The 15,382-nt window shown below is 49.2% G+C and overlaps 1 protein-coding gene across 2 annotated transcripts; it reads right to left on the minus strand.

Moving 5' to 3' along the window:
- Nucleotides 1–786: 786 nt before the first annotated feature.
- Nucleotides 787–12,216, minus strand: RIN1 (Ras and Rab interactor 1). 2 transcript variants are annotated; one of them, XM_081174212.1, is made up of 7 exons: nucleotides 11,393–12,216; nucleotides 10,507–10,581; nucleotides 4,871–5,051; nucleotides 4,093–4,207; nucleotides 3,869–3,941; nucleotides 3,063–3,154; nucleotides 787–1,922 (listed from the first exon to the last, which is right to left on the minus strand). In XM_081174212.1, exons 2-7 carry the CDS (start codon nucleotides 10,575–10,577, stop codon nucleotides 1,297–1,299), a joined length of 1,158 nt encoding a protein of 385 aa, XP_081030338.1. In that variant the 5' UTR covers nucleotides 10,578–10,581; nucleotides 11,393–12,216; the 3' UTR covers nucleotides 787–1,296. The 2 variants fall into 2 exon arrangements, with proteins under 2 accessions (XP_081030338.1, XP_081030339.1); XM_081174213.1 differs by lacking the exon at nucleotides 10,507–10,581 and having other exon boundaries at nucleotides 11,393–12,150.
- Nucleotides 12,217–15,382: the final 3,166 nt, after the last annotated feature.

The following is a 15,382-nucleotide window of genomic DNA, read 5'->3' on the forward strand; positions in this document are numbered from 1 at the left end:
GACCCTCGTACCTACGGGACCGCCTCTCCTGGTATGCCCCACAGAGAAACCTACGGTCTGCAAATAATAACATCCTCAAGGTCCCAGGCCTCAGAGAGGTTAGGCTGGCCTCAACTAGAGCCAGGGCCTTCTCGGCTGCGGCTCCAATCTGGTGGAATGCTCTGTCACAAGAGACTAGGGCCCTGCGGGACCTGACATCTTTCCGCAGGGCCTGCAAGACAGAGTTGTTCCGCCAGGCCTTTGGTCAGGGCGCAGCCTGACTCTCTCCTCTGGCAACCTGCGCAGAATTTTGCTTAATTGGTTGCCATAAATTTGATTTAATTAATTTTTATAATGAAATATTTTTAGATTGTGTGACTATTTGACTGATTATTTGATTGTTGTTAGCCGCCCTGAGCCCGGCTTCGGCTGGGGAGGGCGGGATATAAATAAAATTTATTATTATTATTATTATTACTGCATACCTTCCAACATTTTCCCAATGAAAATTGGGACATCTTATTTCATGATGATGATGATTTATTATTTATATCCTGCCCATCTGACTGGGTTGCCCCAGGCACTCTGGGCAGCTTCCAACATAGATAAAAACATAACGAAACAGTAAACATTTTTAAAGAAAAAAAATCCCTGTGTAGGGCTGCTTTCAGATGTCTCCTAAAGGTTGTATAGTTACTTATCTCCTTGGCTCAGGGGTTGCATAACTCCACACCCTCCAACATTTTACAGGGTCTTTGTCTGTCTATACTGGTGTTATTTATATGCATTTGACCAATAAACAAAGCATTTCTGTGTTAAGAAATTGTAGTTTATATTTATTAACAGCAAAACATGACTCAGCAATGGTGTAACACTCTTCCCCCTCTAGGAGAGAGGACATCAAACAGCAACAAGTTTAGTTTAAAAAAACTATAGGTGCAAGGGAAAAAAACACAAGAAAAGTTCCAGTAGCTTATTGGATGCAATTACTGTATATTTTGGGTGGGGAGCCTGTAGCCTTCCAGATGTTGTGAAACTACAAATCCCATCCACCCTGCTGGCAAATGGAAAGCCAGAGCTCCAACCCTCCCCGTCCTTCCATTACATTTTCTTCTCTCTCTCTCTCTCCTACCTCTCCTAAGCACTGAAGGCTAGAGTGTCGCTCCCTGGCTCCAGATGCCCATTCAAAATCTAGGATAGGACCCATTCACCCACTTGCTCTAATAATTTTGACTTCCTTGCCTTCTTTGGGAACACCTCCTGGCCCCGTTTGCGTCATCAAAGTTCCACCAAAAGCCCAGCTCCAGGAATCGGCGCTCAAGAAGGCTCGGAAGACGGAAGGCGGCAGCCTTTTACTCCGTTGCCGAACCTGCCCCGTTCTTGTTCCTGGAAAAAGTGACCCGGGCAAGATAACCCTGACCGGTCCTCTTCTGTAACATGCAGCGGCTGCTGTGAAGAAGGACCAGGGGTTAAAGGGCGCCCAGCTTGACCCATAAGCTCCTCCTCCTTGCTCTGGGGTATGCTGTAAGTTTCCAACCTCGCCGGAGCCTGTGAGGAATCTTGAGGGAAAGGGTTGCGGTTGGGTAACTGGCTTCTCCCACCGGGGACAGGAGGGTGGGGCAGGTTCTTTTTCTTCTTTTTCCCAACGGGAATGGGGGGCGGTGGGACCGCCGGGGGGGACAGGGGGCTGACAGCCTCCGTGGACACTTGGACCTTGACGTTGTTCTTGAAGCGCTGGCGCCGGTTGCCCACATCCTTGTGCAGTGTTCCGTCAGCCGGCGGGGGGGTTGGAATATCATGGGATCTGGCAGGTTGTCCGCAAACCAGCTTTGCACAGCTCCCCACCTGGGTGTCGCTCGTGGGGCCCTTGTCCGGGCTGGAAAGAGGCACCGGCGGAATAGGCCTGCTGAAATCCTTAGTGTTCAGGGATGAGCTCCAAAATTCTGGAGGCGGGCAATGAGGATGAAAAGAGAGAGAACAAAGTGTGTTAAAAGAGCGTTTGCTGGGTGCTCAAAGCTCTAGCGCGGCTATGATTATCTTTGTCAGGCCAGAAAAAAGAAGAAGGTGGAGATGCATTGGTTGTGGTTGCTAGGCAACCACTGGGAGCAATCTGCATCCATCAGTGACTAATATTGTTAGGAAGCAGTTTTATACTTGAGCCACATCTGCACCTTTATATTTAAGAGTTGTACTGTATACTGCATGAAACAGTCATGGCTTCCCCTCAAAGAATCCTGGGAAACTGTAGTTTATGGCTGCTGAAAGATATTGAGAGACCCCCGCCCCTCTTCCCCTCAAAAAGCTGCATTCAACAAACTGCAGTTCCCAGGATTCTTTGGGGGACTGTTAAAGAGGCATAATACGGCTTTCAGTGCAGAAGTGGCCTTGATCAGTACAGTGTTACCTCAGGTTCATAACTTAATTCGTTCTGGAGGTCCGTTCTTAACCTGAAACTGTTCTTAACCTGAGGTACCACTTTAGCTAATGGGGCCTCCCAGCACCGCTGTGACGCAATTTCTGTTCTTGTCCTGAAGCAAAGTTCTTAACCTGATTTACTATTTCTGGGTTAGCGGAGTCTGTAACCTGAAGCGTCTGTAACCTGAGGTGCCACTGTAATGTTTCTTGGGGGAACATCTGGCTGGATGTGGCCTCCCAGACCTCTCTGTTTGGCCTTTGGGATTCCCCCAGGCCTTGCCTCTGACTTGCCCTGCCTCGCCCCCCCCTTGAGTGTCTTTTGCCTGGCTGAAAATCTGCCCTAGAGCTCTTGCTTGGATGAAAGTCAGGGAGGGGAGGTGTCTCTGGAAACTTAGCCAACTGTAGGATTAGTTGCTCCACCCACTTTTCCCACTGGCCCCGCCCACTTTTGGTAAGTGGACCTCAGGAAATAATGCAGCCCGTGAGATGGAGAAGGTTCTCCACCTCTGACACCCCCTGTCACTGAGCTGTGTATCCCCCACCCCTGTCAAGGAGCCTAGGAGGTTAAAAGCCAGGCAGGTGAGTGTGGGGTGCTGAAGTGGGGTTGCTGTTCAGGGTTTGGTGCTGGATGGAGATTTCTACCACCGAGTCAACACTGAGCCACTCACCAAGCCCCAAGTGAGCGATGGCCTCCAGCTGCTGGCAGGATGAGGCCTCCCAGATGAGCAGAGGAAGGCGCAGAGAGAGAGGGAGGATGTCCCTGAGGCAGTGGGCAGGGGGAGGGAAGAAGAGAAAGTCTGTCAAAACTCAGCCAGAACTTTGAAGAAAAAACAATGCACTTGGAAACCAGAAACCAGAACATTCAATTTATATCTTTTTCTAAGCGGGAAATCATAGAATCATAGATTTGGAAGGAACCACAAGAGTAATCTAGTCCAACCTCCTGCAATGCAGAAATCTTTCATCCAACATGGGGCCGTGGGTGTAGACAGGATTTTTGTCAGGGGGGCAGAGCTGATGTGATTGGTCAGTTAGTTTTTTCTATTGTTTTACTTGATGGGGGGCAGCTTCTCCCTGGCCCCCCTTGGCTACACCCGTGACTGGGGCTCGAACCCACAACCCTGAGATTAACATCTGGAGAGTCACTCCCAACACCTGGAAGGTCACAAGTTCCCCATCCCTGGGCTACACTGACCAGCATTCCAGAGTTTCAGGTGGTGTCTTTCACAGTCACACCTGGCCATACCTACAGTGATTGTGCTCAACCCCTGTGCCATGACACTTCCCCCAAAAGCTGACATTTTAAAAGAAGATGGTCAGATAGGAGCACTAGACAATTCACTCAAGGACCTTCTCCCCATATATATATATATATATATATATATATATATATATATATATATTCAGGAGTCTTGGTTGTCATTGAACCACCATAGGGGATAATGGTGGTCTCCAAAGGTGGCAAGCCACTTACGGGGTTATGCAGTAGGAAGCAATGAGGTGCAGGAGGCTGGGGAAGGTCAAATCCGAGCCCTCTAGGAAGATGACTGGAGAACATAAGAAACGGATGGAGAAAAGTTAACCCTGGGCCAGAGTTGGGACGAATTTCCTCCCCAAAATTCTCCTCCATGAAAATTATTCCCAGAACACTTGAATAATCCCCCGAACTTGCAAGGCAAATGCATTCGCCACCCTCACCTGCACGCTCCTGGCATAAGCAATGGGTCGTCACAAAAGCCGGCGATGAATTGTCGGGGAGGCGTAAACACAGGACTTGACATTGCCGTGTATTTGATCTCCGCACTAAAAATGTCTGGGAGTGGGGAGAAGGGGGAAGAGAAGCATGAAAGCAGGTTAAGGTAGACTATAATAACAGGGACACACAGACAGCAGCATCAGTAGGTGGGAAGAGGTTCCAAATGCTAACTTTAAAAAAAAATGCAAAATCTGTAGAATATACCAAGAGTATACCAAGAAATCACGGCTGCATTTGGATTACCTTTTTTTTGCAGGTGGGATGCTGTTGCTGTAAATTTCCTGTATGAGCGAAGGGATTAAAGTAGATGGCGTGTGAGGCCCACTCTGATTCTATGGCCACAAGGAATTCTGGGAACTATAGTTTTTAAGGGTGCTGAGAGGAGGCCCCTATTCCCCTCACAGTGCTACATTTTCCAGATTCACCTGTGAAGACGGATTGACTGTTAAACCGTTCTGGGAGTTCTGCCTTCTCACTTTTGTGGAAATGGAGACATCGAACAGGTGAAGCTGTCTCCCTCACAAATGCATTCCTACACTGCAGCCTGAATTTCAGACGTTCATGTGCTTCCTGAATGGAAAGGAGCCTCTGTCGAAAGGACTAACGTTGCAGCCCAAGCCAGTGGGGCAGAGGTCACTCAGAGTATGCTCAGAAGCACTATTCTCATCACTCCTGTGCTCTAAAGTGGGGTGCTAATGATGAAACCCTGTCGATCCTCACCCCGGGAGGTTCACGCTGAAGGATGTGAAGTGCAGCGGCAGAGTTGATGCCCAGCTGGAGCCAAACTGGCTGAGTGAGGCGCAGTCGTCCCACGAGACTGATGCTCCGGGGAGAGGCCACCGTCCCGTGCCGTGGGTTGGCATAAGGCTCGGGATAGTCGTAGATCGGGTTCCGAGTCATCCTGAGAGGGAACAAAAACCTCCCCTGAGTCCAGCGTGAGGAACTGAAAGGGGCGCAAACAACACGCAACCCAAGGGACCTGCCCTGCTTAGCATGACTTTACTTTATTCCGTTATTTTTTTAAATTCGATTTTGCAAATTCATTCACACAAATGTTATTCTTGCAAATGTTAAATTTTTACACAGGATTCTTCCAAATCCTAGGACTCCCCCCCTCCCCCCCGTGGGTTCTTTAAATAACTTTTTCTACTGTGTATTATAAATCCATCTAGTTTACCGTCCTCCAGGGTATCCAAAGTCTATGTATCATTGCAAGAGTTATTTAAATCCTGCCAAAGAGCTCAAGTGTTTGCAGTGGTCTTTCAAATACAGTCTATATTTGCCCCACTCTCTGTTGACGTTTTGGTCCTCCTGATTTCTGATTTCCCTGGTCAATCTTGCCATCTCTGCATAGTCTAATAATTTCATCTGCCAGTCTTACTTTATTCCATTTCTATCCTGTGACATCACACATGTTGGGAGGAGGCTGCAAGGCCTGCTGCCACCGCAGGGAGATCCCGCGAGGCCTGGCCCCTCAAGATTGGCGGGGGCTCAGCCCTGTCCCAACATACTTTGAGGGGTGTCCGCAAGCCCATAGATTTGGTGCCTATGGCTTTTGAAGCACATTTGAAGTGCATGTTTCCCCCTCAGAGAATTATGGGCGCTGTAGTTAGTCTGTTAAGGTTTGCTGAGAATAGTAACTCTGCGAGGGGTAAATAGCAGTGCCAGGAATTCCTGAGGGAAAGAATGTGCTTGAAAGGCATTGCTGTGTACGCAGCCTTTGAGTGTATACTTGTGGCTGAAATGTGACAGAGCACCTGGGGCATAGGAAGCTGTCTTGCATGGCGTCTAAAGGGTGGTCCGCCTAGCTCAGTATTGTCTATGCTGACTCAGTGGCAGACCTACATTTTTGGGGCCCTGAAGCTTGAACTGTCTTGGGGGCCCCTTCAAACCAGCAACGAGGTCTGGGTCACCACTGTTATCGTCTTCGGTGGTGTTGTTCCATGACAGATCACAACACTTTTATAACATTGGTGCTACAGACTCAAACTTGTTGAAATGTAAAAGGTAAAGGTACCCCTGACTATTAGGTCCAGTCGTGACCGACTCTGGGGTTGCGGCGATCATCTCACTTTATTGGCTGAGGGAGCCGGCGTACAGCTTCTGGGTCATGTGGCCAGCATGACTAAGCCGCTTCTGGCGAACCAGAGCAGCACACGGATATGCTGTTTACCTTCCCGCCGGAGTGGTACCTATTTATCTACTTGCACTTTGATGTGCTTTGAACTGCTAGGTTGGCAGGAGCAGGGACCGAGCAACGGGAGCTCACCCCGTCACGGGGATTCAAACCGCCGACCTTCTGATCGGCAAGTCAATTCGAATTGTGCGACTCAAATTGGGTCTACCAGACCCGCATTTTTTAAGCAACGTGGGCAAAAGTCACTTCTGGGGCCCCTTCAGGATTGAGGGTCTCTGAAGCTTAAGCTTCATTGGTTTCATAGTACAGTAGATCCATTCCTACACTGGCCGGCAGCATCTCTCCAGCAGAGAAAGGTCTTCCCCAGCCCTACCTCAAGAGAGAGAGAGAGAGAGAGAGAGAGAGAGAGAGAGAGAGAAATCAAGGGGAGGGGAGAGGGAAGGATATCTGGCAGGCACCAAGGAAGGCCCACAGACTATGTGTGCCCATGGCTGACCACATTATATAGCCCACCAACTTGGATCAATTCATGAAGGACAAGGAAATCAAAGGACACTAGCAGCCACAATGGCCCTTTTCTTCCTCCACTGTCAGCGGCAGTATGGCTCTGAATGATAGAAGTTACTGGAAATCGCAAGTGGGTCGAGTGCTCTTTCCTTTGGATCTTGCTTTCAGGATTTCCAGACGTATCTTGTTGGCTAGCGTGAGAACAGGATAATGAACTTAGATGGGCCTTTGGCCCTGATCCTCTTTTTACGTTAGATGGAGAAACAGCTCCGTCCTATGCGTCTTATTTTCATGCTCTGCAGAAATCCAACAGGTGCAGATTATCCTTGTGTGGAAATACCTGTTGAGTTTCTGCAGCACCGTCGCATTGGTCTTTTTTTTTTATTTTTAAGCACAGGAACATGCCAGGGAGGGGAAAGTTGCCACCCTCTGCAGAGACACAGCTGGATCGAACATGAGCTGAAGGCGGGAGCCATCCTCGAGCTGTTACAAAACACAGCGGGGGCGAGAGACGAGAAAGTAAGGCAGGCTATGAATCAGCTCCGTGGCATGAGAAGCTGCAATTTGGAGACAGGGAGGAGCACAGCTTTGAGTGGATCACTTAGCAGCTGCCCTGCCCCACAGGGGGAAGGAGAAGCCTGTGGAAATGGGCCTCCCGCCAGGGTGGGGAGAGCTAACCCCTTTGTCCTCACCCCCAACCCAAAACAAAGCTGAAAAAGCTTCTCACTTTGGCTTAACGACCCCCTTTGTTCCATTTGCCATCTCTCCCACCCACAAACAGTCCCGATGCAGAGGGCAAGTTCCTTAACCACCACCACATGTATAAAGCACATGGCATTTTCCATGTGCTATCAATACATTTTTTTTACAATAAAATAAGGCGGTTTCCTGACTGCAGGCTCAGCCATCTCAAAGGCATGACACAGAAGGAAAAGGAATGGGGAGGGAAGAGGAAAGCAAGCATGGGAACAGGGTGATGGAAGGAGTCTGGTTAAATCTCCCCCTAGCTGTGATATTCTTGCTTATGGCTTTCGTTTAGCTAATTTGGCAGCTCACGGGAAAATAAAAACAGCAACAATAAAATACACTAAAACTCCTTTAAAATAATAGTAAAAATAAATCAAGGAAAAAATGAAACGGGCCATGTAAATATCACAGAATCATAGAGTTGGAAGGGACCCCTAGGGTCATCTAGCCCAACCCACTGTGATGCAGGAATCATACATGACAGATGACCATCCAGCGCTGAGGGCCTTCTAGCAGTTCCCTTACTGCAAGAAGTGAGGCTACAGGGAACCAGGCAGAGGGCCTTCTCGGCAGTGGTGCCCACCCTGTGGAACACCCTCCCACCAGATGTCACGGAAATAAACAACTATCTGGCTTTTAGAAGACATCTGAAGGCAGCCCTGTTTCGGAAAGTTTTTAATGTTTAAATTTTTATTCTGTTTTTAATGTTCTGTTGGGAGCCGCCCAAAGTAGCTGGGGAAACCCAGTCAGATGGGCGGGGTATAAATAATAAAATTATTATTATTACAGTGGTACCTCGGGTTACATACGCTTCAGGTAACATATGCTTCATGTTACACACTCCACTAAGCCAGAAATAGTGCTTCAGGTTAAGAACTTTGCTTCAGGATAAGAACAGAAATCGGGCTCCAGCAGCGCAGCGGCAGCAGGAGGCCCCATTAGCTAAAGTGGTGCTTCAGGTTAAGAATAGTTTCAGGTTAAGAACGGACCTCCGGAACGAATTAAGTACTTAACCCGAGGTACCACTGTATTATTATTATTATTATTATTATTATTATTATTAAATATGTGTGAATGAACTATATTTCTTAAAGACACACCATTCTCCCCTGTGCCTCATTCCAAAGGAGCACAAAACCTGGTTAAGTGCCAAGGGCCCTGTAATCTGCGCGACAAGAGATTGGGGTTGCCAGCAACACGGGGGTTAGAAGTGAGATCTGTGTTTCCTAGAGGAGGAGGCCTGGGAGTAAAAGTGTGCCTGAAGTCAAAACAGTGAGAGGACTGAATGGCAGCACTCCTTGAGCAGTTCCAGGGGATGGACCAGCAGGAGGAGAGACAAAAGAAAGCAGCAGCAGAAGCGACAAATTCGATGAGATGAAAGCAGCGGCAAGCAGAGCGTGTGAGACAACAAGTGCTATATTCACGGCTGGCAATTCATAATAATAATAATACTAAACAGTCATCAAGGTCTCGCCTGAGCTACAGTGCTTGTGGTTGGGGAAACCATGGGCCCTGGCAGTTCTACAATGTCCTCTTCTCAAAAAACCCTCCTAATGGAGCCATAGGCGTTTTCTTTCCCTCCCCGCTGCAACCCTAATTGTGGCACAAGAGGGGGAAGGGGGGAAGGTCACACAGGTAGGGAAGGGTTAATCTTTCATTTCCCAGCTATGACACACAACCCCCAAACACACACACATCCACCTCACACAATATTTAGGGGTTTTTTGGGGGGGTGGGGAGGAACCTATCAGATCCATCTGTTAGAATGGATCAGGCTAGGACTGATTTTAATCTCTTCTCAGCCACCCATAAAGCCCAGTGGGTGACCTACCTGATTTGGTTGTGGGGCTAAAATGGGGAGGGGGGCAAACCACGTATGCCGTCTTGAGCTCCTAGTGTGGGAAAGCAGGATATAAATGTAAGAAACAAAAGAAAATGAAGTCTAACTACCTCACAGGGTTGTTGGAAGGTGGGGGAAGAGAGCCACTCCAGGCGAAGGGAACTTGAGCCAGTTAGCCAAAAATGCTGGGCTCATCTAGGGCAGGCTCCCATAGTACAGTTGGTAGAGCATGAGACTCTTAATCTCGGGGCCGTGGGTTTGAGCCCTGCATTGGGCAAAAAGATTCCTACATTCATACAGGGGGTTGGACTAGTGACCATCATGTCCCTTCCAATTCTACAATTCTATAATCCATCCCCACAACTCTTGACATGCACAGAGGGTGGGGCACGAGTGACATCAACATAAGGCCAAAGATGAGGTGCAGAATCACATGCAAAGACATGCGGCAAGAGGGAAAGAGGAAGAATGGTGTTTCCTTCCTTCTGACATTGTATAAATGGGGGCCCGGGATGGGGGCCTTTCAATTGGAGCTGGACAAGGCCTTGTTTGCCAATAATACACAAATCCTGGGCTGGGGAACCTGGTGCCCTCCAAACAGTAGACTCAAACTCCCGTCAGCCCCTGCCAGCAAGGCCAGCGGTCAGGGATGGGTGTTTGTTTGTGGTGTTCATGAACATGCCCAGCATCCCACTCTTGAGCTCAGCAACCCAGGAACCAAACCTCCCACCTTTCACCAGTGAACACCAGTAAGCCCGTTTCTGCAAACCCAACAGTCCTAGTGCCCAGGGACCATCTAAGATATAATAGCTGTGAGATGCCCCCCTGGGGACATGGGTAAGTATCCCGCTCAGTCCTACTCAGAGTAGAACCCTTTGAAATCAATGGCTGCGCGACTGACTTAAGTTTTGATTTCAACGGGTCTATTAAGAGTAGGACTGAACTGGATACAACCCTATGCATGCTGACTCAGGCACAACCCCCCACCGAGTTCTGGAGTAGGGGGGCAGGTTAAGTGAGTTTAGGCTTAGGGCCAGTGTGGCTCAGCATGCCAAGGCTGCGAATTAGAAGACTTGGGTTCAAAATCCCCAGACATGAAGCCTTGGGCCAGGCACAACTTCTCACCTTAAGTCTACCTCGCAGCGTTGTTGTAGGATAAAAAACGGGGAGGGAGAAAGTGCTGTGCGCCACATCATATCCCTTGGAGGAAAGGCAGGGTATAAAATACTGCAGAATAAAATAAAGCTTTCCCAGTGCCCCCAGACGCTAGCAACCCACTTAATCCAGAGTGACTCCCATCCTCTGGCGCCAGATACAGAAGGAGGCTTGTCCCTTCACCCTAGGGATGGGGGAACCGGCAACTGCTTCACAGATCTTGCTGAAATCCAGCTCTTCACGGCCCTGACCATTGGCCACCAGTGGCGTAGCGTGGGGGGTGCAGGGGGGCCGGTCGCACCGGGCGCAACATCTGGGGGTTAGGGTTAGGGGGCGCAAATCCACGGGTTAGGGGGCGCAAATTACTTGCCTTGCCCCGGGTGCTGACAACCCACGCTACGCCACTGTTGGCCACACATGCCGGCTGTTGGGAGCTGGGTTTGACCAGCCCCTGGGGGAGCAACGGGAGTCTTAACTTTTCCCACCTCTGCCATGCGGCTGAGAAACCAGAGCTGGAAATGACCTCAGGAGTCTCAGCTCCCAGTTCCTTCCTGATCAGCAGCACACCCCTAGTGTAACATCCCCGCACAAAACACACGCGCAGCGCACTTTCTAGCAACGGGACTACAAAGGTGGCCTCCACGTGACCAGCTGTATCCTTTAGACGGCACTGCCCTCCCCGAAGCAAGGAGTCCACAAACAAGGAAATCAACTGCTGCGGGGAAGCGCCGTTGGCACCAGTTCCCAGCAATCGAGTTTGGTCAATAGAGGAAGGGAGGGAATTCCCACCTACAACGCCCCCCTCCCCAATCCAGGGTACCCCACGCAAGCCCCCCTCCCCATCCTCGCCACTCACCTCTCCTCTCTCCGGCAACTCCACAGCGTGCTCCTTTGCTTCCCCTATTGCACTCGGTTTCTCTCTCGGCTGCGCTCATCTCAGCTGCCTGAAGACGTCTTGGCTGAGATCCAGCTCCGGGGCGAGGCTTGGGCAAGCGGCACCGGGAAGGCGGGTGGGCACCTGGCTCTCAACAACAAACTCTTACTTCATGGGCTGAAATCTTGAGAAGGCTGAGCTCACCGCAGGGCTCCTGCCACGGAAGAGGCGGCTGGCTTTGCAAAATGCCAAGCAGCAGCAGCAGCAGATTTCACAGAATCATAAAATGGTTAGAAGTTGGAAGGGACCCCTGGGGTCATCTAGTCCAGCCCCCTGCAATGCAGGAATCTTTTTGCCCAATGTGAGGCTCGAACTCACGCCCCTGAGGTTAAGAGTCTCATGCTCTTACCAACTGAGCTATCTGGGTCAGTTTGATTGGAAATAGAAAAAGGGAAGAAAGCACAAAAAGGGGGGAGTCTCTGAGCAAGTGCAGAAAGCCTTCCATGTTTCAAACCCCTCTGTAATAGCTTTTACCACCCTAGGGCTCCCACGGTGATGGGATATGCAGCCAGAAACATCTGGAGAGTCCCAGATTGGCAAAGGTTGCTCCAGAAGTATTATTGTTTAGCAGGGAAGGTTTATTCAGATTCCCACTCCCATTTTTTTTCTTCTTGCTACTTCTCTAGGTTTGTCAGGGAGCCCTAGAATGGAAAATCAGTTCCCAGAGCTCAGCTCCTGAGTAATGAGAATCACAGAATCGTAGGGACTTCAAAGGTCATTTAGTCCAACCCCCTGCAATGCAGGAATCACAGCTAAAAAAGAGAGAAATAATAATAATGACTTTCCAAACAGTCTAAGGTAGGCCAAGGAAGGCATCTTCTCTGAGTGCTACCTGGCCAGAAGTGCTAAACTGGAATCAAATTGCCATGCGCTCTGTTGACAGTACAGTTTTAAAATTATGTTGAAAGAGGCAAAACGTTTCTTTCATTAGGGTAATAAGGAAGCATTCAATTTCCAACACTTTCCAAACAGGCCTGCAAAATAGCACTACATGGAACCCTGGGAAACATCTGCCAGTTGGGGACAATACTGAGCTAGTGGTTTAAACCAGCTCTTTATTCAGGATCCTGAGGACTAGACTCTTATGTCATTTTTAGGGGAAGGGCCACAGAACAGTCCCTGGTTCAGTCCCTGGCAGCAACAGGTAGGACTGGGAAAGAGACACGGTGTGAAATCCTAGACGGCAGCTGCCGGTCAGTGCAGGCAAAATTAATCCAGTGGGCAAATGGTCTCACTTGTGGTGCCTCCAGACAACCTGTTTGCTGAGCATTCGTCCTCAATTGCATTTGTCCTCAATCCGCCCACTGCCGATATGCAGCCCCGCCCCCTGACAGGTCACCCCTGAAGGAATGTCGCCGTCTACCAAAGAATATAGGTTGCAACTTCCATGAAAAGCTTGCATTGCCCTTGCCAAGCTACCCAAACATTTTATAAGGGAAGGGCAAAGGAACAAAGGAACCTGGGTGCCATAGCTCATGTCCCAGAGCTCAAAACAAGGTAGAAGTTCTACAGTGGTACCTCGGGTTACAGATGCTTCAGGTTACAGACTCCACTAACCCAGAAATACTACCTCGGGTTAAGAACCTTGCTTCAGGATGAGAACAGAAATTGCATGGCAGCAGCAGCGGCAGGAGGCCCCATTAGCTAAAGTGGTGCTTCAGGTTAAGAACAGTTTCATGTTAAGAACGGACCTCCAGAACGAATTGAGTTCTTAACCCGAGGTACCACTGTAGAACTTTTGCCAGACACAAGTAGGGCTGAATGAGGCAGTTCCTAAGTACAGTGGACGCTTGGGTTGCAAACGTGATCTGTGCGGGAGGCACGTTCGCAACTCGCAGCGCCGCGTCTGCGCGGGTTGCGATTCAGCAAGCGCCAAAACCCAGAAGTAATCCATTCCGGTACTTCCGGGTCTCGGCGTATCCGTATCCTGAAAACATGCAACCTGAAGCGTCTGTAACCCAAGGTATGACTGTATAACTTCCTGCACAGCAGCCTCATTGCTTTGAGTTGCCTGTCGAGCATTCAAATGGGAACCACTCATCCCAGCTAATATGAGGTCAGGAAGGAATTTTCTTCATCTTCAGCAAAATATTTCATTTTGGCCAGATGTTTTTTTGTTTGTCTTCTTGAAGATCATCTTGGTCAAAGCCTCTGCTCACAACCCTTAGTTGGCTCTTCTTGTTTAGCCGCAATAAAGTTTTTCCATCTCTTCTGTTTTAGCACCTGAGAGTTTCTCGTTCGTTTCTGTGCTTTCTGAGAAGCAGCGCTTGTGAGCAAAGGAGAAATGGGCAGGAAAGAGACAGAACAAAGGTCTAGCCCAGCTTTGAAGAAAGAAGGAAGGAAGGAGCCACGGCGGGGAGTGGGTGGGGGGAGTGGGGTGGGGAAGGATCCGGTTGGTTGGTGGGAGTCAGGAATCCCTTTGAGTCTTTCTTCTCTTGTTCCAGCTGCCTCGGCCAATTCCCTGGCAAAAACAACTTAAGAACTTAAGGAGGGCCCTGTAGGATCAGGCCAAACACCTGTGTAGTGCAGTATCCTGTTCTCACAGTGGCCAGCCAGATGATTTTGGGGAAGCCTGAAAGCAGGACCTGAGAGCAAAAACAATTCTCCCCACTTGCAATTCCCAGCAACTAGAATTCAGGGGCCTGTTGCCTCTGACAGCCGAGGGAGAACAAAGTCATTATGGCTAGTAGCCATGGATACCCTCACCCCCCATGAATTTCATTAAGCTTTTATATCAGCCCAACACACACACACACACACACACACACACACACACACAGCTGGACAATTATATATATCCAAAACCATTTTGTGAAGTCAATTTTTTGCTATCAGTTTCATAATTTCTGACCTGGCAACATACCACAGATCACAATGTGTTTGGCTGTGTGCTATGCGAAAATTACAATGTGGGGGAAAACCTTGAAGCCAGCCGATGCTTCTCTTTGATTTCTGCAGCCCCTGTTAACTCTGATGGCTCAGCTCTCCCCTGCCTCACGCAGGCTGGGGGGGGGGGGGCAGAGAATCACAAGGGCAGGCATGGCAAAAATCACAAGATGGGAAAAACCGTGAAGCCAGCCAATGCCTCTCCATAGCTCCATGCTTATTTCAGGCATCGTGATCTATCGGTACTGTATTTTTCACTCTATAAGACATACTTTCCCCCTCCTAAAAAGTAAGGGGAAATGTGTGTGTGTCTTATGGAGCGAATGCAGGCTGTGCAGCTATCGCTGAAGCCAGAAGAGCAAAAGGGATTGGTGCACACCGATCCCTCTTGCTCTCCTGGCTTCAGGGATAGCCCTGCAATGCCTCCTGAGCAAAGAGGGAGGAATGCTCCCTCTTCGCTCAGGAGGCTTTGCGTTGTTTTCTTGTTTCTTGTTTTCCTCCTCTAAAAACTAGGTGCATTTTATGGTCGGGTGAGTCTTATAGAAAGAAAAATACGGTATATTACGATGCTTAGATGGTGATATATTGATGTTGAAAACCAGTTATCGCCCCGCCCTACGGTTCGCCTCTATAATAGTCCCATCCTTATGTCAGACATTGTGATTTATCTATATATTGCAATGTTTAGCTGGTGATATATTGCGTTGCTGAAAACCAGGTATTGCCCGGCCTTACAGATACCACCACTGCTACAGCCTCCTCAAAAGTAACAGGGAAGTGGTCAGGGCAGTGGTAGCCAACCGAATGTTTGGAACTCCCATCAGCCCCAGCAAGCATGGACAATAATATGAGGACAATGGAGGTTGTAGGGTTTGCGATCTGCCTTCTAACTGCCATCTCTCCCTTCCCTCCCCTCCCCTTCCTCCCACCCCACCCCAAAGCAGCATTTCCTCCCTTCTCAGTCCAAACAAGCAAACCTCAGAGACAGCTGGTCTCCAATTAAAAAGCCAGGCCTGGAAGCTGGAG

The sequence above is a fragment of the Podarcis bocagei genome (genome assembly GCF_964188305.1).
Source record: "Podarcis bocagei genome assembly, chromosome: 16".
In the NCBI taxonomy this organism is placed as follows: Eukaryota; Metazoa; Chordata; class Lepidosauria; order Squamata; family Lacertidae; genus Podarcis; species Podarcis bocagei.

Bases quoted from the DNA above. Each gene is read 5' to 3' on its own strand.
- RIN1 (XM_081174212.1), bottom strand. From the start codon at position 10,577: ATGATGTGGCGCACAGCACTTTCTCCCTCCCCGTTTTTTATCCTACAA. The intron at 5,052-10,506 runs GTGAGAAGTTGT...GTTCCCTCTCAG, and splicing joins CGCTGCGAGGTAGACTTAAG to GATGACTCGGAACCCGATCT. The intron at 3,942-4,092 runs GTGAGGGTGGCG...TATGTTCTCCAG, and splicing joins CTTATGCCAGGAGCGTGCAG to TCATCTTCCTAGAGGGCTCG.